The sequence below is a fragment of the Eptesicus fuscus genome, chromosome 22, assembly GCF_027574615.1.
Source record: "Eptesicus fuscus isolate TK198812 chromosome 22, DD_ASM_mEF_20220401, whole genome shotgun sequence".
NCBI classification, from domain to species: domain Eukaryota; kingdom Metazoa; phylum Chordata; class Mammalia; order Chiroptera; family Vespertilionidae; genus Eptesicus; species Eptesicus fuscus.
Window position 1 is genome coordinate 3176117 of NC_072494.1, and position 25532 is coordinate 3201648.

The window sequence follows — 25532 nt, forward strand, 5'->3', positions numbered from 1 at the left end:
CGCGCCGTAATACTTCCGCGGGTGTGCGGTTGCAGGTGGTGGTTTGGAGTGGTGGTTAAGGACCTGTAGCCCGGCTATGGTCAGCCACAGCCCACATTATCCAAGCTGCTTAATATGCCTGGACTCAGTTTCCTGGTTTGTAAAATTAGCACAAGAATAGCACTTAACTTGAGGGTCATTGTAGGATCACATAAGTTAGTATGTGTCACACTGTGAATCTGGAATACAAATACTGAAAGCATTGCAGGTAGATGAGAGGTTTTTATAAAAAGTCATTAGTCGGCAAGACATTCGTGGTGTTGGGGCTGGATAAGTAGGCAGAGCACACAGGACTTTTAGGGCAGTAACAATACTCATGTGATACCCTGTGATGGATACGTGTCAGTGTACATTTGTCCAAACCCACGGAATGCCCAGCAACCTCAAGAGGGAACCCTGAGGTAGCCATGGACTTGGCTGATGATGATGTAGCCATGTCGGTTCATCGATTGTAACAGATGTACCAGGTCTCTAGTGAGTGATGCTCACCATGGGGGAGGCTGTGTGTGGTGAGAGGAGGGGGTCTATGGGGGGATCTCTGTACCCTCCACTCAATTTTGCTGTGAATCTGAAACTCTTAAAAACAAAATAAAGTCTTAGTAATTAAAAAAGTGGTAAAAAATAACATTTTGTAAAACATTTCATCCAAAAGAAAATGCTTCCTGGTTAAAAAAAAAGGGACATTCATGAGTCTAGTTTTGTTGCAGGGCTTACATGAGAGGTTTCTAGACTACAGAGTTGGGAACGAGGGGTTCCCAGGCTTTCCCGGGCATCTCTTGTGGTACATTTTGCAGACACCCACGGTCCGGACATCAGTGCCCGTTAAACTGAAGCGGGAGGTGCTGCCCTCGCAGTTCCTTCGCTGTCTGTTGGCGGGAGGCGTGGACCTGGGAGCCCTGGCGTGGGCAGCATTCACGTCTGGGAGCCCAGCTCCGCCACTCACCAGCTGAGATGTAGGCTGTCTGAATGACACTTCCCTCGCTTAAATGACCAACAGTGCATGCCTCCCAGAGCATAGCGTTAACTCAGACCATCGAGCATGCCCCACAGAGGCTGGACGTGCAATGCACTTAAATCCTTCCCTTTGAAGAACTCACACATGTGTGGGCGGGGTGGAGTTTGACAAGTCCCCACGTTGGGTTGACTCAACTGATCTCCCCTTTCATATGAAACTAGAGGCCCGGTGCATAAATTTGTGCACAGGTGGGGTCCCTTGGGGTGGCCTGCAGGGATCAGGCCCCAGCTGGTGCCTCCAGGCTCACAGTCCCAGCTCATGCCCCCAGCCCCGCAGCCCCACCTGGCACCCTGCCATGGCCTGGTGCCACCCCTTCACCTGCTCCACCATCCCACCTGCAGGGCGATGGATGGGGGCTGGGTCCCCCCCTTTCCGCCCCTCTCCCCCAGTCCCTCAACTCCTGGGAGCTGGGCAGCCCCCTGCCTCCATCGCCGGTTGCTGGTTGCTGTCTATGGGGCTATCAGTGGGGTGATCAGCCCCCCCCCCCTTCACACCCGCCTTGTCCTGCACCGCCCGCTCACCTGCTCCACCATCCCACCACAGTCCCACTCTCGTCAGGGCCCATCGGGGCTGGTAGCGCCTCCACGGCCACCCGCTGCCAGCGCCCACCATGTTCCGCGCCGCCCCCTGGTGGTCAGCGCATGTCATAGCCAGCGGTGGAACTCCCGGTGGAACAATTTGCATGTTGGGCCTTTATTAGACAGGATGGGATAAGTCCTCAACCCAATCGGAGGCATCTGAGAGTCCCTGCTGTTTCCAGGTTGTGCGCACTGTGAGGCTGTTGAACTTGTGGGTAGGCGGGCTTTCAGACAGCTGTGAATTAACCGACACTTGGCTTCTTTTGCAAACTCATAAGATCCCATAAGCCAGGGGTCTGCTGTTTATTCACCAAGCCTCCTTCTGAGTCATTCAGGTACGGGCGTGTCTGATTGAAACTGCGCAGCGGAGACCTTTTGCATTCACATCTGCAGGGTGGGAAGCAGTGTGACCGCGCGGGTGGGACTGGCTTCGCGGCAGTGCGCAGTGCCCTGCGCTGGTCACACAGCTGAGCTGACCCAGGCCGCCCCAGTCTCGGGTTCAGAAGTAGCAGCTCAGAGCAAGGAAAGAGTGGGCGGGTTGTGAGCATTGAGGTTTGGGGGCGCCTCCCAAGTAGAAGGGGAGAGAAGGGCGCCGCCCCCAGCTGGGCGGCAGCAGGCCCCGCGGGGTTAGGGCTGGGCCAGGGCGGGCGGCTCTTCCCCTTGGAACTTCCTGAGCGGCCCAGGCGTTAGTCAACTTAGCGGGCCGGGCAGCTGCCCACTCCTCAAAGGCCTCTCGCCGCTGGCCAGAATCTGGGGCACACCGCCTGCCTGGGCGCCCAGCTGAGGGAGGGGAACCCCCACACACAGCACCTCGCCGGGCGCTGGCCCATTTCACCCTGCGCCCCGGGAAAGCCACTTTCTGCTCCTCAGACCACAAGTTTCGAGGCCGCGGGACGGGGTGGGCGTGGAGGGGGGCGGAGTGGAGGAACGTCCGGCACCCCGCTCCTGGCCCCTCGCTCCCCGGGCCTCTCGCAGCCCCATCCCCAGCGCGCGGCGCCTGTTTCCCCGCCCCCGCAGCAGCCCGGGGCGCCTGGCCACAGCCTCGGACCCCATCCCCAAGGGCTGCTGGCAGGAGTGCAGAGAGGTGGCTGCGGGGCGCCTGCGGCCCCTGCCCCCTGGGGCTTTGGGGAGGACCGTCTCCACAGGCCCTCCCCGCCTCCCCTTCCCGAGCTGGGAGGTGGTCTCTGCCGCCGCCGCGGAGGAGGCGGGCGGTTTATACGGAGTCCGGGGGGCGGGCGTTTTCCCCGGCGTCCGGGGGTGGGGTGGGGTGGGAGGGGCCCTATTAGCTTCTGCCCCAGATCTTTCCTGGACAGTGAGGCTCAGCCGCCGAGATCCGAGCCGGGGGCCCGGCCGCCGGGGAGGGCGTGGGAGCTCGGGCCGCCTCTCCCCGCCTCTTCCTTAGTTAGAGGTGCGGTGACTTCCCCGGCGGCGCGGCGCGGGGCTGGCCAATGGAGAATGCTGCCGCGGAGGGAGGGGACCCCGACTCCACAAGTTCGTGCGCGGCGCTGTCAGGCTCCGGCAGCAGCAAGATGACGGGCGCGCGGCGCGGACCCAGAGCTCCCCGGACGCCACTCCGTCCCGCCTGAGCGAGGTAGGCGCGGGCCGGGCTGGGGCGCCGCGTGGCCGCCGGGCGCGGGCGGCCCCGACGCGCTGTCAGACCCGAACGGAGCAGAACAAAAACTTTTCAGACCGCGGCTCCGGGCGCTGGAACTGCACCCCCGGCCGGAGGAGCCCCGCCGGCTGCTCGGGCGCTAGTGATCGATGACGCTGGGAAAGGGCTCAGGTTCCCGCTGCAGAACCACCTCGGGGGGAGGTGGTGGAAGCTGCCGGGGGTCGGAGGGGAAGGGGCGAAGGCGCTTATTTTTGGAAATGCTAGAAACAAAGAGCATTGGGGTGGGTGGGGGTGGGGTTAGGGCTTAAACTTGCACTGCGGGCGGGCGAGGAGAGGGGGGTAGAGTTGGAGGGACCTGGGGCTCTGGGCGCCGCGGCCTCTCCGGCCCCAGGACGGGTGGGAGCCCTCTGCCTCGGTTACTCCACTTGTATCCGGGGCCGCGTTCCCTCGCAACACTTAACTGACAAGCAGACTTCTGCTAACCGGGCCGCTGCGTTCCCCCACACTTTCCAGACCTCAGAGGAGGCGGCCAGGTGCCGGGGAGGAGGGTCAATAAAGCCGCCCGGTAGCTTCGCCTGGAGCCCGGCGCCCCTCCGGGGAGCGGCACCCCCTCCGGGGAGCGGCTGCAGAGCGTCTGCACGGGCCGGGCGGCGGCCGCATGCCTGGCTATCAGGAGCAGGACTTCCCTCTGCATGTGGGCTCTGCCACCGGACTAAAAACACTCCTGCAACCGAGGGCCACCGGAACCTCCGGGGCTTACTGCAGCCTCACCGGCCCCTTGGGGGGTTCTTGCGTTGGGCTCCGGAGAAAAAGAAAAAAGAAAGGGCAGGCGCCAGTTTTCCAGTTTATGCTGGGCCAGGGCAGGCGGGGCTGCCCCTCGGACCCTAGACACACCTGCTCCCGAGCTTACTCATGGGGCCCCCAAATGACTTGCACTGGCCCATGGCTTCGGCTGGCCTGCTGGTTCCTGGGCCGTGAGGGGCGGCTCTGCTCCGGGGCGGGCGGTGGGGGCAGCGGTGTGCATTTCCACCCTCGGTTGGGTCTCTGAGGAGCCCCGCTGGGCGGTGACTGTTCTAGGCGCAGCCTGGCGGGGTGCGGGGTGCGGGGTGGGAATCAGAGGGTGGAGTGGGGCTCGCTTCCCCACTTTCCCGTTTCCGTTGGAGTGGATGTGACCATGGGGAGAATTTTCATCTTGTTGAGTCGGAGTTTTCAGTTGGGGCCATTTTTGTTGTTGTTCTCTCTCCCTCTTTCTTCCCCTTCTTCCTTTTAAAAGATTTTTTTTGCAAGGGATGAGAGTTTGACTTTTTAAAATCCCTCTCTCTGCACTCTCCCCAAGTTTTCCTTTAAAGAAATAAACAAACCGAGCAGGGCCTCGGCGAGGATGCGTTGTGCCTGTGGCTTTCCCTGACTCTCTCTGTAACTCCTTTAAGGCTGCGGTTCCCGAGGCCCTGTCCAGCCGGGACACGCGGAAAGCCGGGACCTCTGACTTCCAAGCTCCCCGCCTCCGCCTCGCCCTCCAGCGCCCTCTAGCGTCCGCCGGGGAAGCGCCGCGCGGCCAAGGCTTGGGACGCCGGGGCGCGCCATGGGGTCCACCAGCAGCTCCCTCTCTGACTACTCCAACTATGACGTCATCATCCGGCATTACAACTACACGGGGAAGCTGAACCTGGGCCAGGACAAGGACGGCGGCCTCAAGGTGACGTCCGTGGTGTTCATCCTCATCTGCTGCTGCATCATCCTGGAGAACATCTTCGTCCTCCTGACCATCTGGAAAACCAAGAAGTTCCACCGGCCCATGTACTACTTCATCGGCAACCTGGCCCTCTCGGACCTGCTGGCGGGGGTGGCCTACATCATGAACCTGCTCTTCTCCGGGGCCAACACCTACAATCTGACGCCCGCGCAGTGGTTCCTGCGCGAGGGCAGCATGTTCGTGGCGCTGTCCGCGTCCGTGTTCAGCCTGCTGGCCATCGCCATCGAGCGCTACATCACCATGCTGAAGATGAAGCTGCACCACGAGAGCAGCAGCTCGCGCTCCTTCCTGCTCATCAGCGCCTGCTGGGTCATCTCGCTGGTGCTGGGCGGCCTGCCCATCATGGGCTGGAACTGCCTCGGCCTGCTGCCCAGCTGCTCCACGGTGCTGCCGCTCTACCACAAGCACTATATCCTCTTCTGCACCACGGTCTTCACCGTGCTGCTGCTCTCCATCGTCATCCTCTACTGCCGGATCTACTCGCTGGTGCGCACGCGCAGCCGCCGCCTGACCTTCCGCAAGAACGCGTCCAAGGCCAGCCGCAGCTCGGAGAAGTCGCTGGCGCTGCTCAAGACGGTGATCATCGTGCTGAGCGTCTTCATCGCCTGCTGGGCGCCGCTCTTCATCCTGCTGCTGCTGGACGTGGGCTGCAAGGTGAGGACCTGTGACATCCTCTTCAAGGCCGAGTACTTCCTGGTGCTGGCGGTGCTCAACTCGGGCACCAACCCCATCATCTACACGCTCACCAACAAGGAGATGCGCCGCGCCTTCATCCGCATCATGTCCTGCTGCCGGTGCCCCAGCCCCGACACCCCCGGCAAGTTCAAGCGCCCCATCATCGCGGGCGTGGAGTTCAGCCGCAGCAAGTCCGACAACTCCTCTCACCCCCAGAAGGACGATGGGGACAACCCAGAAACCATCATGTCCTCTGGGAACGTCAACTCCTCTTCCTAAGACGGGAAGCTGCCAGCCCACGGGGAGTGTTCTTGCACGGCCACCCGCCGCCCAGTGTTTGGAAAAACATCTCCGTGCCTGGTGCCTGGACTGCTGCCAGGGAGGAGCTGCCGGAGCCGGAGCCGGAGCCAGAGGGGGTGCGGGGCGAGCAAAGGGCCCGTGACGCAGGGTGGGGTCGGAGGGTACAGTGAGTCCTGTGAACAATGCGCCGGGAAGGGTGGAGAGCGGTCCGCGGGCCTGGAGCCTACTTCCTCTCCCTGAGCTTTGATTTTGCACTGAGCCAGAGGTCAGCATGGCCAAGCTCCCGGCGGGGTCGTGCGGCCCCTCCTGGAAGCCCGAGGTCCCCGGGGAAAGTGTCGTCTGGAGCTTTGAGGAGAAGATGTTTCTTCACTTGAGTTGCCAGCTACATGCGCACTTCTGCTTCTCCAGGGATGCTCCAGGCCCCGCCCCTCCTTCCCCGGCACACCCCTCCTCGGCATCCTCCCACCGGGTATCTAACTGCCTGGCATGCATCAGGCTGGGGTGGCCTGGTCCATTGCTCCAGCATCGGTAGCTGGTGGGCTTGTCCAGGAAGCAGACGGAGGAGCTGGAGCCAGTTCGGACATGGGGGGCAGTTTCATTTGCTGAGGCCAAAGTTTCCACGCAAGCTGGATCCGTTGTTTTTGGAATTTGGTTGTAGTCACTTTGATTTTTTTTTTTTTTACATCTTTACAATGGAATGTGTGACAGTATCCTGCCATTGTGCCTGAAATCTGCATGGGGAAGCCCAGCTTATCTAACGGTATCAGCCAGGACCCTTCACGTCCAGGAGAGACAAAGGCCCCACACGAGGAGAGCACCCACTGCGGGGGAGGGAACTGTCCACCAGGAGGGATTTCCTAACGAATTTGCCTAACAAACACCACGTCGGTCCTGGGCACTTTTGTCGATGTTTCTTACGGAGTGTGTGTGAAGCATTTCCACCAGGGGTGGTATCTTGTTGTGTTAAAAGTACTCTTCATGATTGTTGAATGTATGGGTTTCAGCATTTTATTGGATTTTCCTAACCTGTGTTAACACCACTGAATGTGTATTTCTTAAGAAAGTGTCACCCTCTTGTGCCCTTAAAGCATTACTTTAACTGGTAGGGAACCCAGAAGTTTCCAGTACAGCTGTGTTTTAACTAGTTCATTGGGCATGCGTGTAAATGTTACAAAGAATAAAATGTATTGCTGTCTCTTTAGTATGGTTTCCAGTGCAATTAAACCAAGAAATGTCTTTTTTTTAAAAACATAGTATTTAATAGTTTTCTGACTTTTGTGGATCATTTTGCACATAGCTTTATCAACTTTTAAACATTAATAAACTGATTTTTTTAAAGATTCCTTTGTGAAGAGCATTTTAAAAATAATTAAAGACCTTCTATTTGACTCTGTGGCTCTTTAGAATCAAGGGTAAAGGCAAATGTCTGTTATTGTTTTAGAAACCACTCTATCTTTTTCAGGAAGAGAAACTTCAATATGTGAACACCAAAGAGCAGTAAAGAATGAGATGAAAAAAACTGCCAGCCTCTAAATGCATACCACATGGCAAGGAAATGTCATTGTTTGAGTTGTAAATTGCATCCATGCCAAACTAAACTAAGTCCAATAGTTCTTTCCCAAAACATGGGCTTTAAAAGAAGTAACACAGAGCCGTGTGGTTGTAAATCTAACTCAGATCATGAAACTCAATGGTCAGTTCAAATCCACCCACAAAAGCTTGGCTCTCTACCAACATGCTGGGGAAGTGGGGATATGAATATGGGCGATCATATCAAATCACGTAAATTTTCAGGATTGGTTTCTGTCTTGGTTTCTCCCCGTCTAACCTCTGAACAGTATGGAACTCTGGTATCATTGAAGGAGCCAGTGGTAGGCTGAGTTGCAGACGCCTTCTGTCTGAAGACTTTCAGTTCATCGTTCCTGAAAGCTTTAATGTCCCTGGTTATTAGTTCCTCCAGCTATCGAGGGTCCTTTACAAGCGAAACAGAATTGTTGCCCTCGTTAGTGCTCGGCTTCGTTGGGGATGCGATGAGAGGGGGGGTGTGTGGCTCCCCTGGGCTCTGGTCACTTTCAGAATGTGTGCTTTCAAGTAGCATTGAGCAAGCACAGGACACAGTTGGGACGCGAAGATAACCCTCCCCTCGTAGCGTAGATGTCATTTCTGGGTAAGGCTCACTGTGGGAAACAGGAGTGTGCTCACGAAGGAAGCCTTGGGTCACAGCCTCCAGTTTCCTGCAGGAAATGCCAAAAATGCTCCAAAGACAAAAGACTGGCAACCGGCGGGAAGGTCTGTCCATCTGTCTGCCGAGGCGGAAGGAATGAGTTCATGGTACACTCACTTCCTAGGGCTCTCAGGACAGAGCCCAGTGCAATGGGAAAGCAGGCCGGCTCTGTGTTTCTGTGGGAGATACAGTGGTCCCGCTCGGGGACCTGTCTTCCTGAGCACCGCGGTGACTCCCTCCGGACCTGGGGGAGATGAGGCGGGCAGCTGGCCCGGCGGGAATAGGGAACTCGGGGGCAGGGAGGACAGCTTCACCTGCCCACCAGTGAGCCCGCAGTCAGTGATGAGAGGTGCTTGCTTTTGGAGACCCGGGACAGTGCATCTGATTCCGAGAAAGCAGGACAGCCGTGGACTGTGGTCCCCTGGGCACACGTGTGGCAGACGCCTGGTCAAGAACCAATGGCTGCGATGAAGGAATCCTTGGCGGTATCCCAACGTGAATATCTGGTTTTACTTCAGTATATCCTGAAAATTGAGGATGGAGAAAACAATAAACAAACCAACCAAACCTCAGTAACTATATGTTAATACTAAAATAAACAGCCACCCCGTTTTGATTAAATCCTGTAGACCCTACAGTGTAGAGGTTTTCAAGAGGAGCAAGTCAGACACTCTGAGCAACACTTGACATACTCTTGTAAAAACATACCATTGGCTTATAAATATTTAGCAGAATTACAAAATGATGGCAAACAATACTCTCTTCCCCAGCAGCATGGAGCCCAATTACAACTTCACAGACATTCAAATAGGAACCTTCTTGTTTTCTAGTCTCATTATCAGTAGAAAAGTTTCTTTAATCAAGGTGGATCCAGTATTACTAGAATCAAATTTTTTTTTTTTAGTAATGGGGATTTTGCATTCATGTTCATTAGATACTGGATTCTATTTTAGTAATATCAGCACTTTGGTCGTGATTTATAGCATCTCTATTCCCTCCTCCATCCCCCAGTGTAAAAAGTCTTATGAAGATTTGAGCTGTGCTTTTCTCAGAGAGGATCCATCTCTGCCCAGGAGATGGCCGACGTTAAGGATGTGCCCTGGGCAGTACTCCGGGGGTACTTCCGGCCTAGACTGCGCTTTGGATGACTTGGACTCTTTGCCCATCCACTCAGTACATCACTGGGACCCTTCATGTTTTCTAGGCGACTCTGTTCGGGAGCTACTGCTCCGAAATAGTGACTTTAGCAAGACGACGGGCTCTTTGAGGGAAATCCTATGAAGACTTGGAGTTTAAGTAGGTCTGAATGTTAGCAACCCCATTTTAATGGAGAAGCCAGGGATAATACTCTAGTGATAACATAAAACTGTTCTGACTCTTTGATCTTCTAGAGTCACTGGCTCAAAAATTAATCTCTAGCCAGGCACCATGGTTTACCCACAGCATTTGCAGTAATGAGTTTCTATCATCTCTGTGTAATGTTGAGTTATTCTTTTTTTTTAATCTTGTTTGCTCCACACTCAGCTGGAATGATGTTTGCTGAGGACACCTGACTGATTAGCTCAAACTAGATTGATCTCATTTGTCTCCCAACTAATTAGATCACAGTAGATAGGTCTATGTTTTTCTCTAAATAAGTCTTAAACACTCCGAGGCAAGCATCACAAATAACCAAAGAAACCTTTATAGGATGTTTTATTCTTAGCCTGTGGACACCTTAAGATCTCAGTGACAAGAAATCATAATAAATTGCATCATTTCCCCCACCCTATCTTCCTGCCTTTTTGATGTGCGCTTCACATGGGCCAGGCATGGGGACCCAAAATATTCTTCTTCGTCCACCACAGACTTCACTGCCATACTTACTAACTAGACCAGAGGCATCTCGCAGAACACCCAAGCAAGCGATGTCTACTTGAATCGAGAAAAGCCTTTTGATTGTCTAGAACGACAAAGGATTTTTAACCAGTGGCCTATAGAGCAGCTAGGAGAGAGAGGAAGAATATAACACTGAGCGAGGAGTTTACTTCCGTCTTTTCACAGTCCTTGACCCGAGCCGGGACCAAGAGCATCCTTGGTTCGTGGTAAGACATCTCCCCTAACACATCCTGCGTCTGACTCCCTGTATTTTCTCCTTGGACTCGGACTTCCAAATGGCCCCTGTTTTCCCCATGCTCTCTTCTTCATCCCTTTGAGGACTGAAGGATTAAAATTTAGCTGTGTATAATCAGTTGTGTGGATTGCAGATTGGAGCAGGCGTTGCGACATTTTGTGTATTGTGCCCGCCAATCAGCTTCTGTGCTAATAGTGGATAGACACCTTGCAGTAAGTTCATACTATTCAGCAGTTTAAAATGAACTACTGTGGATACTTGGCATCCCTTGCATAAATCTTAAAACCATTAAGTTGGGCAAAAGGAGCCAGCCAGCCACCAAAGAGGACATAATGAACGGTTCCATTTATGTGAAATTCAAGAACAGCAGAAACTCATCTGTAGAGATAGAAATCCAAAGAGTTGTTTGCCTGTGGGAGGAGGGTAAGCTAGAAGGGAACATGAGGGGATTTTCTAGATTGTTAGCAATGTTCTACATCTTTTTTTTTTTTTAAAGGTGTTGTTTACTTGGGTGTATTCATTGGTCTAAACTTATCCAACCATATTCTTAAGACCTGTGAAATTTTTTTAAAAAAATCAATATGGTAGACTTGTTAAACTGGACAGCCAATGAGTCCAGGCTGCCCATCACTACTTAAGCCAATTCAGCAGAGACAGGGTTGAATCGCAGATGAGCGTTTATTCCAATCCTGCCGGCAAAGTGGGAGAGCAGCAGTCACTCACAGAAACCTGCTCTGCAGCCCCGAGAAGCCGGCTGCTTACGTAGGGTCGGACAAGGATTACATGGGGAAGCAGGGTTTACATGGGGAGGCAGGAGGCTGGGTGGGACTCCATTGGGCAACAAGGTTGTTAATCTTTCCCTGATAAAATTCAGTTCTTGCTTGAGAATAGACCGCATTCCCAGGTTGACTCCCAGGTCCCCGGGGGTGTACAGGCAATCATGGTTCACAGAGCATGATTAGTATTTCCCATAACCATAGCTAGTCCCCAGTATTCTACTTTTGCCCCGAACACTTGCCCCTTTGAGCATTCGGCCTATTGGGGACTTTCTCTGAGAGATTGTGGAACAAGGTTCCCAAGAGTTCAGCAGCGTGGGACAGAAGCTCCCCAGCGCTCCACGGAGGGCGCGAACAGTGGCAAATAACTGCGCCCTCTCTTTGCTTCTGTAGGATGAGAGTTTGGCTTAGTGTTGGTGTTTGTGCGTCTGAAGAATTTCTGTGTCTTGGGAGAGTCTCGGGTTGTCCTGAAACAATACTGAGATTTCAGCCTTAGCGCTCTAAGGTGCTTTGTAACCGACGATGAAGAACGGACTTTTACACGCTGACAGGGGTTCCGACACACACTCGCCCTGCTGCATGTGCACTGGAGTGTTCCAGACCTTGTCTTCTCTCCTGGGCAAGTGTATGATAACGCTCGTCCCGGGGGCAAGCCCGCCTTGTTAGCGGTAACGGGCAGGGACACGGAAGAACTGGAAGACGGGCATGCCCTCCAGGGCTTCCCGGGCTTCTGGGGCCTGATGCCTGGCTGCCTGAGCTCAGCCCGTCTGTGGATTCCCTCCTGGGGGCAGCCCTGGGAGTCCCTGTGCAGAGGTGCCTGGGTCTGCGACCGGCCAGAACAGAAGAGAGGGCGGCTGCTCCCAGGCCTGGCTCAGGGGGGACGCAGTCTTATCTGCTTCGCTGGATCCAGTCCTGTTACCGCTGCCTGTTCTGCTTCTTGTTGGTACCAGGACAGAAAGAACAAGCCTTGGGGACGCCCTGGCTGGCTCCTGCTTCCTGCTCCCGCCCCTCCTGGGTGCACCCAAGCACCCACCCATCCCTGCGACAGGAATGCTGGTCCTGGCGGGGCGCTGTGGATCCCGGGCCAAGGACGGGCAAGGTCCTGTCTGCCCAGACTCAGGATTTATGCATCCCTCCCAGTCAGGGGCTCCTCTCTTTGGGGTCCAGGGAGCCTGATGTTGATGTAAGAACGTCCGAGGCGGGAAATAACTTCAATACGAGTTTATTTGAGCCCAAACTGGCGACAGTTGCGAGGAAGCAAGATGTCAAGGGCGCCAGGGAATACGTTTTGCAGCTTCTTTTATGCTTTTGATGTTAAGGAGGGAAGAGGAAGGACCATTGCGGGAGCGGGGAGGAGGCAGGCGGGGATTGGATTGCTAGTACCCACAGGGGTGGGAGCCTTCTCTGTGCCAGGGCCATTGGGTATTTAGAACATCGTTCTCTGGCTGTACAAAACCACCCACTTAAAAATCAGCCTGCTGTATTTGGGCAAACATTTCATTAACTCGCCCCTAACACTTGGGCCAGATGTTCCCCACCCCTGGGTTACAGGACAGTTAACAAGGTCATGCGCTTCCTTTCAAAGGTGTGTCCATCTAGATGCACATGAACAACGGATAGGGCTTGTTTAAGGCAAAGAGAAACTTTTAGGTAAAAAAATATCTAGTCCCTACCGACCAGCTGGCTCAGTGGTTGAGCATCAACCTATGAACCAGGAGGTCATGGTTCAATTCCGGGTCAGGGCACATGCTTGGGTTACAAGGCTCGATCCCCAGTGTGGGACATGCAGGTGGCAGCTGATTCATGATTCCATCATTGATGTTTCTTTCTCCCTCTCCCTTCCTCTCTGAAATCAATAAAAATATATATTTTTAAAAACGCATAGTCCTGGGTGTGACTACCCACCATGATCCCCCACTTAGGGATTTATGATCCAATCACCTGCCAGGTCGCTTTCCCTAGAACCCCTTTTGCGCCCTCACTGATATGAAGAAACAAGTTCTTCTCGTGAACTTGCCCATTGTCGTACGCATCCTCTAACGTGCGGAGTTCCTAAGCAGCGTGAACTAATTTCATTGAACAAATGCGATCGGCGCTGGGAGCTTCTCCTCTTTGGCTCTGATAGAACCAATATCTCCAGCTCTAAGGAACACAACGGGAGTTAACGTTTAGATTTGGAGTGGAGGGCAGTCCTGGGTGTCAGTATCAGTATTTGCGTTCAGTTCTTCGGGCTGAATCAAGGCATTTTAGTTTCTGTCTCCCCCCCGGCTGTGCTTGGCCTCCTAGAGCCCTGCTGTGAGCTCTGGCCACGGAGCCACTGGGTTAAAATGGGCGAAGGAAGCCTGCATTTGAATAAGGCTTGGGCGGGGCCGTATTTGACCTGCTGAAAGAGAAGGGAGACAAACGTGCACAGCTCAGGAGGAAAGGTGATGCAAGTCCTTGGTTATCAGGGTCTTTATCAGCAAACTCATCTCAAGGTCAACAATCACCAACATCTTTATCAGCAAACTCATCTCAAGGTCAACAATCACCAGCATCTTTATCAGCAAACTCATCTCAAGGTCAACAATCACCAGCATCTTTATCAGCAAACTCATCTCAAGGTCAACAATCAGAAGTATCTGGAAGACCAGAGAGAGGTCTGAACAGGCCTTTTGTATGCTGTACATACACCAGGGACCTGGGTGGTTGGTACCTGGAGCAGCCCAAGGACTCGGCACCCCAGGCTCACACCCCGATCCCACGGAGCCCCAGGTGGCCCTCTCACATTGGAGAATGCCAGGAACTCGGATGCCCTCTCACCATGACCTGATCTACCCCCCAAAGGTGTTAAAGAGAGAAACCTGGACCCAAAATGGCGTCCCTTGTGCTAAAATCCCATGGTCCCAAACCTAGATTTAAGACCTAACTTCGTGGTCGGCAAAATGCGGCTCGTGAGCCACATGCGGCTCTTTGGCCCCTTGAGTGCGGCTCTTCCACAAAATACCACAGCCTGAGCGAGTCTATTTTGAAGAAGTGGCGTTAGAAGAAGTTTAAGTTTAAAAAATTTGGCTCTCAAAAGAAATGTCAATCGTTGTCCTATTGATATTTGTCTCTGTTGACTAATGAGTTTGCCGACCACTGGCCTAACTCATTGCAGTCTCAGCCTCTCCCATGAGCGGAATGTCCAACCAGTCCGTCTGGAATGTTCAGATCCACCTTCGTGAAGTGATCTGTGTGCGGGGACCCCCTGCCTTCCTCTTCGCCTGAAGTCATCCACTCCAGGTCTCACCCCACCCTGGTTCAGCCTAACAGCTTCCCACTGTGCACAGCCCGCGCAGAAAAGCCGCCTTGCAGTGGCGAGGGGGGGATGCTGCCGGGTCACGGACCACTTAACGAAGCCAAGGAGGTCCTCCCTTTGCCGGGGTGAGTTTTGTGTCCTCACCAAGGTGCACCGGTGAGGGGACCACAGGTTTCGTTCTTTTGTGCAAAGGAGAGTCTATTTCTTTCTTTCACTTGTGCCTGTCTAGACACTTCAGGAAAAAACAAATTTCAGGCACCAGTAGAATTACGTTCTAAAACTGGAGAAGACGTGCGCTAAATTGTTGATAAAGACTTAGCGATCACACGCCTGGAGCCTCTCCACTCACCATGCTTGTGCGGATATTTCGTGGCCCCAGAAATAGCGGTTCGCCCTCACATGCTGTTCCGCCCGGCGAGCCCTGTGCGGCCACCTGCAGAAGTACTTCTCGGTTTCTCTTCCTCGTCTGCATGCTGGTCAGGGAAGCATTGAGCAAAACACAGATTTCCTATTCCCCACTCACGTGTGGGAAGTGAATTAGGATAGCAGAGAATGACCGAGGCTATTCCAGCTATAAAATCATTTGCCTCCATTTCCTGAGTATTTCACTTCATTATTATGATGCTAGTTTTTATTGATTTTTAGAGAGAGAAAAGGAAGAGAAAGAGTGTGGAGGGGGGGGGGGATGAGAGAGAAAGAAACATTGATTTTTTTTTTGTTTTTCCACTTATTTAGGGATTGATTGGCTGATTCTTATATGTGCCGTGACTCGGGGGGTCAAACCCCACAACCTTGGCGTATCAGGATGATGCTCTAACCACCTGGCCTACCTGGCCAGGATTATTTTCTCAATATTATATGTCCACATTTTTCCCAGCTGGATTATTATTTTTTAATAGTTTATTGGTTTATAGAGAGAGAGGAAGGGAGAGAAGAGAGAGAGAGAGAGAGAGAGAGAGAGAGAGAGAGAGAGAGAGAGAGAAACATTGACCAGCTGCCTCCTGAATGCCCCCTACTGGGGACTGAGCTGCAGCCAGGCCTGTGCCCTGACCAGGAATGGAAACGGCGACCTTACGGTGCACAGGACGGCACGCAACCAACTGAGCCACTCCCGCCCAGAATGTTTTCTTATTGTTGAAAGCACGTTGACGCCTTCTCTGCTTTTATTAAATCCATCTGAAGGACAGCGAGCGATTTGTATCCCATAAAAGGAAGTCTTAGACAGCAGGGATTACTCCAGTTTCTGTGTCGTCAACGACCACATGCCTTAGACGCCCCACCATGAACTTGTCCGTGATTTGGAGGACATCCGTACATGAATCCCGATTCCAGAGGCTGCACCCCCTGCCTACAGCCGAGAAATGGCCCCTTTCCGAATGCCTTTTTTTGGTGAATTTAAGGAGGGGCACGGACTGAGGCTGCAGCCTCATTGGCACCGGCAGGGTATCCATCCTGAGCTGAAAGCACTTCTCCCAAGCCGGTGGCCGGGGACTAGGGAAGCCGGGCTTGCTTCTCCATCACAGAGGGCGGCCAGGAAAAGTCCTGGGGACTCCTAATTGCCGACCCGTCCGTCCTTTCCCGGGTCCTGCTTGGGAATCTGAGTCGGGTTATCAGGAGCAGTGACTGACAGACATGGGATGTATGTGTGGCCGGTCATATTTCCATTTCTGTGCCTCCAGCTTCATTTCTTTTGAGACCCGGCCAGCTTTGCTTTAGCCCCGAGCTGTTGGCCCTTGCTAATTTTTACAGCAGGGATCCGTGCCGTGCGGGCTGGGGAAATTACAGGGATTCTGTTTCTGCAGCCTGTGGATGTCTGCTGGGCGGAGGGGAAGCCGCAGATCAAAGCGGAGGGCGGGCCAGATGTGCAGGCAGATGAGGGCGTCCGGGCAGAGGGCAGGGCCCGCACTGTCATTTAGCTCCTCCGCGGAGCCCGGGCGGTGGGTGACGCCACTGGAAACCTGGGGAGGGGCTGTGCCTTTCGGCCTGGCCTGTTGTATATTGGGATTGCCCGGAGCTCGGGAGTCCTTTTGACGTTTAAAAACGCCTGTTTCGGTTCAAGTACCGATGGAGTTTGATTTTCTTTTTTCCTTTCCTTTTTCGGGGGTTGCATTTTGGTTTCCCACGGTGCCCTTTCTTCTCCCCTGCGTTTCCTTTCCATCCAGATAACTGTCCCATTGGCCTTGTAACTTCAATACTGCAGCGGCGTCACCTTCCCAGCGGCCTCGTGGTGGCTGCGGAGTCGTTTGGCAGGGGGAGTTGGGTTCTGGGAGAGAACCCCGGGATCTCTCTTGTAATATAAAATGGGGGGAGGGGGGCAGAGCTTTGCACAGTGGCAGTATGTAGCCAATGAGTTTAACCCAGGCACAGTTATTGCTAATTGGAAAAAAAGAATAAAATAAAGTAAAACGGGAGACAGAGATGTCATTGGGATTTCTATGTGGAAGTGTTTCCTTCCGCAGGAGGAAGCCCATGGCGAGGTCACAGTGGCCCCTCTGGCCTGTGTTTGAATGAATGCCTTCCCCACCACATACCTCCCAGGAGAAGTGACTCAACCTCCCCGAAGTCAGTCCTTCATCTGCCAAACAGTGTTAACAACAGCGACCTCCACGGCTGCTGGGAGAGGGAAGCAGGATCATGTCTGAACACGTCTGGCACAGGCAGGTCATCGCTCCAAAGCGTTTGTGCGCGCATTCCTTGGACACAGGCTTGCGGAGCCCCTCCTATGCCCGGGGCCACGCCGACACGGCAGAGGACACAGCAGACAACATCCTTGCCCACGGCCAGTTGTCTTTCTTCTCTCTCCCTCCTCAGCCACTTGGTCCTCCCCGAAAGCCAGACCACAGACCATGGATATTCCTGTCTCTCAGCGAACTCGTTCCTTTGGGCGTTCTGCTGGTGAGCAATTGCGTTTTGTGCTCCGGAAGCCTGTCTGCAGGAGACCAAAGGAAGAGCGTGATGGGACTACAAGGTTGGACCCGCATTACAACTTGGATGTGCGGAGAGAGGGAGTTTATTTAGTCTAAACTACTTGGCTTCCTTCCTGAGCCCTTACCTTCCGGTTGGAGGGAGACATAACGTGAGCTGAACACCTGGTTGGAAATGTTCAATAACCTAACCCAGTTGGATACCCTTCTGCTTCCCCTGGCTGGCAGACAACCCTCTTCCTCCCTCGCTTGTCTGGGGCCCCGGGGAAGGGCCGAGGCCGATGCAACCTCACGGTGCCATGGGTCAGGCTTCCGGACTGCCCAGACGGTTGTCCCTCCCCCCTGGTGCTGTGTACTCTCCGTGTTTGCAGGGGACCTGTGGTTGGTGTCACTCTGGTCAAAGTCAAGTCCTCGTGCCCTGCCCTCGTTTCAGTTCCCTGCTGCTGTCCTCTTATCAAGTGAGCACTGATTCCTTACTGTGGTGTCACCCTTGCTCCAGGCTCCTGAGCCCCGCTCATTGCAGAGATGAGGAAGGCCTGTTATGTTGGCTCTCTCATTTCGTCCTCAGAGTCTCCACTGTAGACAGGAAGAAACTGAGGTTCAGAGAAGTTAAAAAAAACCCACACAAAACACACGTGTGTTTGCCTCGCTGGCGTGGCTCAGTGGTTGAGCATCGACCTATGAACCAGGAGGTCATGGTTGGATTCCCAGTCAGGGCACATGCAGGAGGCAGGCGTGCAGGATGCAGCTGATCAGTGATTCTCATCATTGATGTTTCTGTCTCTCTCTGAAATCAATAAAAACATATTTTAATATATTTTATTGATTTTTTACAGAGAGGAAGGGAGAGGGATAGAGAGTTAGAAACATCAATGAGAGAGAAACATCGATCAGCTGCCTCCTGCACACCCCCTACTGGGGATGTGCCCGCAACCAAGGTACATGCCCTTGACCGGAATCGAACCTGGGACCTTTCTGTCCAAAGGCCGAAGCTCTATCCACTGAGCCAAACCAGTTTCGGCAAAACGTATTTTAAAAAACAACAAGAAGAACACATGTGTTTGAGGCTACAGAACCAGTCGTCAGACTTGAACCCAGGGCTCATTGGTCCCAAGCCTATTCCACCAAGGCACACTGTTCAGAATAAAAATTTAGACTTTTAGAGCGAGATTTTGTATAAATGGGATCATCCCACCATCACACTGAGGAAAGGAAGTCGAGAATGAGCTTACGATGACTGGTCTAAAAGCCATTGCTTTGAAGGGAAGAATAGGGAACTCCTCCTTTTGAGGGATGATTTAATCTGACGCAGGCCTTTCAGAAGTGCTGACTAAAGGTCTGATGACCGATGTTGCTGTTTTGATCTCGGTGCAAGTCAGGAAGTGGAAAGACACCCAGATTTCGGGCCCTCAGAGTTGCTAACACTGGAGGTCTCCATGTTATTTTGGTTCCAGGGCTAATTTAACCACTTCTTCTTTCGTTCTCCCAGTTTGTTCTTGGAGGACAAATCGTTTTCCCCTTTTCTCTCGAGGCTACTGTTAATTTTTAAAATCCTATTTAATTTCCCGGGTCCTAAAAGCGTCTTTTACCGTCCGTCCTATTTCCTCCCCTATCTTGCTCGCATTTCCCCTCTCTCTGGCTTTGTCTTCTGCATCCTCGCTCGCCGAGCTCTGCCCCATTAAGTTACTGGAAATAAAATATACTAGAACCCTAGGCTCCAACGCCCCGGCCATCACGAGAGGGCCCTTTGAGGTTGGCTTCCAGCCTCGGTTCTCCGACAGCCAACGAGGTTGCCAATCACACGTGGGCCGTTGTAGGGTTTGCAAGGGGAGTTTGAAGCCTGCTGGTCTGTTTTCTACTCTGTGAGGTTTTGCTAAAAGATAATAGTGACTCAATGGAAAAAATTGATTGAGCATTCACTCTAGGAAAAAAAAAGTGCGTTGTGTGTACATTCGTGTGTGTGTGTGTGTGTGTGTGTGTGTGTGTGTGTGTGTAACCTTTGATGGTGAGAGAAGGATCAATTCTATGTAACAAGTGGATAGTTATTTGCTACGAGCTAGTTCTCAGCACCCTCTTGAGTCAGGGTGGACTTTAGTACCGAAGCAAAAGGATGACTCCGTGTGGATCAGTGACTGCCATCTGAAGGATTTGGGAAGAGAGAGGACTAAAAGAAGGAGAGTTTTCAGAAAGACTGAGCCCCAAGTGAGTCTCCTTCCTCATCCACCCGCCTCCATTCCTCCTTTCCCTTCCATTTCCGTGACTGGCATGTCCCTCAGGGAGAATGAGGAGGCTCCAACCACCTCTCACGTCTCAGAACAAAGAAAGACCCCAGTTTCCTGTCACAAGGAGGGGTGCAGAGCCGTCAAGGCCTGGAGGAGGCCAAGGCTAGTTCCTCAGGCCTCTGTCCTCCTGAGAGATGAGACTTTTATTCTCCCCTCCCCCAGCTGACCTTTCCGGAAGCGTCCCTACCAGTGGTGTCTGCGTCCCTTGGGAGAAATGAAGCCTACTGTAATCCCACAGCGACTCTTGGGCATGTAGTGTTAGTTAGTGATTCAGTTATGAATCACTGAATTTTAAGAAATGATTTGTGTAAAAAATATCATTGAATCACGTAACTTCTGTGTCCATATGTTTGTTTTGTTCATGTCCATGTCACTAAGCTGGTGGGTTCCATGAAGAACAGCATGTCCAGGTGACCCAAGTGACCCTCGAGCCTGCAGAGCCGCGGGGTGTCCGTGCCCAGGTGATAGATGGGGATGCATTTGTCTGGCTGAGGCTGTTTACTCTTAAAAAAAATTTTTTTTAATTTTTCAATTATATTTGACATACAATATATTATTTTAAGGGGCACAGCATGGTGGTTAGACATTTATAGAACTTACAAAGTGATCCCCTGATAAGTCTAGTACCCACCTGGCCCCATACGTAGTTATTACAAGATTATTGACAATATTCCCTGCGCTACACGTGACATCTCCGTGACTATTTTGTGGCTGCTAATTTGTACTTCTTCATCCCTTCACTTTCTTCACCCAGTCCCCTGAACCCCCACCCCAATTTGGCAACCATCAGTTTGTTTTCTGTGTCTGTGCGTTTGTTTATTTAATTTTTTAGATTCCACATATGAGTGGAATCGTGTGGTATCTGTCTTCCCTGTCTGATTTATTTCACTGAACTAATACCCTCTAGGGCCATCCATGTTGTGGCAGATGGTAAGATTGCCTTCTTTTTTATGGCTGAGTCATATTCCCTTGCATACATGTACCCCCTCTTTCTCCATTTATCTATTGACTAGAGGCCCAGTGCACAAATTTGGCCCCAATCAGGGCGGATTCGGGCTAGAGCTGTTGGGAGGAAGAGATGGCAGGAGGTTGCCTGGCCAGCCCACCTGGATCAGGGCCTGATCAAGGCCCCTGATCAGGGCCGGGCTGGCTGGGGGAAGGGGCCATAAGCAATTGGCCAGAGGGCACTACCCCCTATTGGGGTTGGGGGGCCAATTGGGGGCAGGACTGGCCATGGGGAGGGGCTATAGACTGTGGGCCAGCTGCCCCCACCCCCGCCCCGGAATGGGGTGAGTGGGGTGCCGATTGGGGGCCAGCAGCCTGGGGGAGGGGCCATGGGTGGTTGGCCGACTGGCCCTGCCCCTGATTGGGGTGGGGAGCCGATCTGGGGTGGGGCCGGGCAGGGGGAGGTGCTGCAGGAGATTGGCTGGCCAGTCCCACCCTTATTGGGGTGGGGGCAATCAGGGGTGCGGCCAGCTAGGGGAGTGGGGGGGGTGGGGCTGCGGGCAGTCAGGACGGTGGGGGCCCATTGTGGCTGGCTGGGGGGAGGGGCTACAGGAGGTTGGCTGGCCAGCCCCGCCCCCCATTGAGGTGGGGTGGTGATCAGGGTGGGGCTGGCCAGGGGGAGGGGCTGTGGTAGGTTGGCTGGCCATCCCCGCTCCCTGTTGGGGTGGGGGTGTGATCAGGGGCTGGTGGCCGGGGGAGGAGCTTCAGGCCTATCATGGGAGGGGGAGGGGGAGAGGCAGGCTGATGGGGTGCAGCTGGGGGGAAGGGAGGGGGCATTTGGCCAGCAGGCCTGGCTTTTGATCAGGGGCAGGCCGGCAGGGGGGAGGGGCCACCAGCCATACCCCCTGATCGGGAGGGGAGGTTCGCTGGCCACACTGGGTGTCATAGTGACCGGTTGTTAGGTCATTATGGCCATTGCGATATTTGCCTTTTTATATATATAGATGGGCACTGAGGTTGCTTCCACATCTTGGCTATTGTAGATCATGCTGCAGTGAACATAGGGGTGCAGGTATATTTTCACATGAGTGTTTTGGATTTCTTCAGATGAATACCCGGAAGTGGGACTGCTGAGTCATATACTAGTGGTTCTATTTTTAATTTTTTGAGGAACCTCCATACTGTGAAAGTAATGCTGATAAGATTCTACCAAGAATTGAGCAGAGAAGTGGGCTGTCATGAAGCATCTGCCTGTGGTACTTCCCCAGGTTGTCCACTTCTTCACATTCTTTGCAAGTGATGCCCTGTCATCCTGTCAGAGTTGACAGGGGAGCGAGAAAGAGTGGCTATGGTGATCTTCGTAGAGAGGATGTCTCCACCCTCCTGGGTGCAGGCAGGCTCTGCGCCTTAGGATCCTTGTTGTGAACAAGGCTGGGCTTGGGCCTTTCCCAGTCCAGCCCTGTCCGTAAGCAGTGGACAAGCACCCGCTGACTGGTAGGGTAAGCGGGTCCGGATGCCTGCAGGAGTGACCTGGGAAGTGAAAGGAAAACAACTGAGCCTCCAAGTGTGCTTGCTTGTAGTTTTATCTTCTTTTTTTTTTCCTTTTTAATTCAAATGTGGGTCTTAGTCAAAGGGTCTAAGCAAGGAGGAGTAGCTTCCGAAAGAGACGTTCACCCCGGCTGGTGTGGCTCAGTGGTTGAGCATTGACCCATGGACCAGGAGGTCACGGTTCGATTCCCAGTCAGGGCACATGCCCGGGGTTGTGGGCTTGATCCTCAGTGTGGGGCAAGCAGGAGGCAGCCGATCAATGATTCTCTCTCATCATTGATGTTTCTTGTTTGTTTGTTTGTTTGTTTGTTTTTTAACATATTTTTATTGATTTCAGAGAGGAAGGGAGAGGGAGAAAGACACAGAAACATCAAACATCCCACATTATACCTGGCACATAACACTTAATAAATGTCAACTATCACCCTAACGCCCTGGCCGGTTTGGCTCAGTGGATAGAGTGTCAGCCTGCAGACTGAAGGGTCTCCCTTACTCTCTGAAATAAAAATATATATATATTTAAAAATTAATAAATAAATGTCAACTATCCTATATAATAAAAGGTTAATATGCAAATCTACCAAACAGCGGAACAACCGGTGGCTATGACGCACACTGACCACCAGGGGGCAAACGCTCAATGCAGGAGTTGCCCCCTGGTGGTCAGTGTGCTCCCATAGCGGGGAGGCCGCTCAGCCAGAAGCCGAGCTTGCCAGCGGGCTCACGGCTGGCGAGCGCAGCTGCAGTGGTGGGAGCCTCTCCCGCCTCTGAGGGGACACCCCCCCCCCCCCGCCAGTGCATGTATGTTGTGCCCCAGGCCTCTAGTTAAAAAATAAAAACAAATTTTAAAAATAGATATCTTTCCATACATATCTACCTATTGACCTACATTTTAAAAAGCGGTCTAGATTTTTTGATAAACCATATATTAGGGATATTTTTTCATGTCAATAAATATGTTTTGTAGTTTTCTTTATTTTACCACTGGTATTATGTGCTTGACAACATAAGAGAGAATGCTGACCATCACGACTATATATCTGGGAACCAACAGCGCTTACTTACCTCTATGTGCAAGGAAACCCCTTCTAAGCCTCAGAGAGAAAGAGGAGTGGCCGAGATGGAGTGTGCACACACTTCCACGAGCACACGAAAAGGTGTGGGCTAAAGACAGGAAGATCCATTCTGGGCCCAGGGAAGAAAGGCGAGCCCCTCCCTTCCTGGCTCCATGACCCTCCCTCTCCTCCCCGTCCCACTCCTCCCCCTCCCCCGCACCTCCCCAGATGTGCTCCTGCTGGGAGGAGGTCCCTCCAGGATTTCCTGATTATGATGAGGAAGCACAGCTGAGCGCCAGGCAGTTCTGATAGAGATCTCATCACCTCTGACCTTCGGCCCCACCTCTGTTTACTCGTCTTGGAGCCAGCAGCTCCTGTAAGTCAGTGGAGAAGAAAGAGGAGGGCAGAGTAGCAGGGCGGCAGGTGCCTGCGGCTTCAGCGGGGCGAGCCACACCTTGCTCTCTCTTCCTGTGTCACAGGGCAAAGCAGAACCGGGGGCCATGCCAGTTTTGGGTGGGAACAGAGCTGCAATGTACGCGCAGCTATTTACGTGCTATTTCATTGAGAAAATGCAGGGCCGCTGCTGGGGCTGGGGCAGGGGCTGGGGCTGGTGCTGGCGCTGTCTCCCGCCACCAATCCACGCCGCCCACAGCTTTCCCCATCTGTCCTCGTGGCCTACTCTGGGCGAAGGCTGGCTTGTCCCCTCCGATTCTGCCCCGGATTTTGGCCCTTCTCCTTCTTCTCTGAGCCTTTCTTTTCTCGTTTTTTAAAAAGCATTTTCTTGTTGTTAATCCTCACTCAAGGATATTTTTCCATTGATTTTTAGAGAGAGTGGAAGAAAGGGAGAGAGACAGAGAGAGAGAGAAAGAAACATGCATGTGAGAGAGATACATGGATTGGTTGCCTCCGTCACGTACCCCAACCTGGGGCCTGAGTTCAAGATTGCAAAGGAGATACGTGCCCTTGACCGGAATCGAACCTGGGACCCTGCGGTCCTCGGGCTGACGCTCTATCCACTGAGCCCAGTGGGCCAGGGCTCTTAGCCTTTCTTCAGCACCATTCCCTCAGCACAGAAACATGGTCTAGTAGCCATGGAGTTAAAAAGCACGCTTATATATTTTTTTAAGTGAAACCCTCCAGCCACTGGCTCCGCCTACTTCTGTGCTCCTCTGACAGCAAAGCTCAGAGAAGGTTTGTTCCTGTGCTGTGTCCCTGCCTGAGCTCCACTCATCCATCCACACGTGACCTCTGTGTCTGGCCTCCAATCTGGCCTCTGTCTCCACGCGTCGCTGCAATGGCTTTGGTCAGAGTTACCCGTGACGTCCGCGTTGACAAGCCCGCGGGCGCGCTGTTTCTCGCCCTCGGCAGCCTCTCAGCACCATTCCCCCCATTCCCCCCATCCCCCCGGCGCTGCTCAGCCCTCCTCCCCGATCTCCGTGACGTTTGGCTCCCTGGATTCACTTCTTCCAAACTACTGCTCCCCCCACCCCAGCGTCTCTGTGCCCAGCTCTGCCGCTCTCCCTGGCTTTGATCAGTGTGACTCAGGGTAGGGTCCTGGGTCCCTTCCTCCGCACCGGGGCCAGGAACCAAATCCCTGGCTAAATGCCAGCTGCAGTGGGTCCCCCGGGGCCCCCAGGCCCACCGGGGGCTCATTTCTCAAGTCCCCAAGTGCACGCCTGGATGGACACGCGGGCAGGGAGAGGAGCCGCAGGGAGTGATAGGATGTGGGGGAGAGACAGCAGCGCGAGGCCAGGTGGAAACCTCTGACACCACCCGCCCTCCTCAGTCAGGGTAGAAGACTCGCACCCTGGGGGCGGGGGACATTCATGCTGCTGTTCTGCCTGAAGGACGCAGGGTGTATCTTCACGTGGCTCATCACACGCCTGCAGTAGGTCCCCGTGTTTCTGGAGAATGTCTGCAAGAACCACAGGCGTTTTCGATTGTGGCTACGGCGCTGGATGTGGCTTTATTGGTAGATCCATGAGATGAAATCAGTTAATAAGGCCTCAGACACCGGGGCCGTGGCCGTGGGCTTGGGAAATTGCAGTCAGGAGGAGGGTCCGGAGCAGTTCCCACTCCCGGGACACCAGCAACACTCCGCTGCGGCTTCGACCCAGGGTCGTGCGGCTCTCCCCACCTCTCGTGATGGAGTCTGAAGGGTAGGGTCGTCTTGAAACCCCACGGAACATGACACTGGTTCGTCCCAGCAGCGACGTGCTGACTGGACAGGCCTCTGTCTAGAAGACTCCGGAAGACACACGCAGGACAAATACTCTGAAGATTTGGGGACCTGAGCCTTTGGTGACGTTTCCCTGGACGCCGTGGTCAGGAGCGGGCGGGGCTGGCCCCGCCGAGGGAAAAGGCACGCCTTGCGTCACCTCCAACGGGGAGGAAGCACAGTGCCTGCCAGGCA

The 25532-nt window shown here is 53.5% G+C and overlaps 1 protein-coding gene across 1 annotated transcript; it reads left to right on the forward strand.

Moving 5' to 3' along the window:
- The first annotated feature begins 2919 nt into the window (after positions 1–2919).
- Positions 2920–7312, forward strand: S1PR1 (sphingosine-1-phosphate receptor 1). Its single transcript, XM_028153977.2, has 2 exons — positions 2920–3223; positions 4675–7312. The coding sequence occupies exon 2, from the start codon at positions 4827–4829 to the stop codon at positions 5949–5951; it is 1125 nt and encodes a 374-aa protein (XP_028009778.1). The 5' UTR covers positions 2920–3223; positions 4675–4826; the 3' UTR covers positions 5952–7312.
- The last annotated feature ends 18220 nt before the right edge of the window (positions 7313–25532 follow it).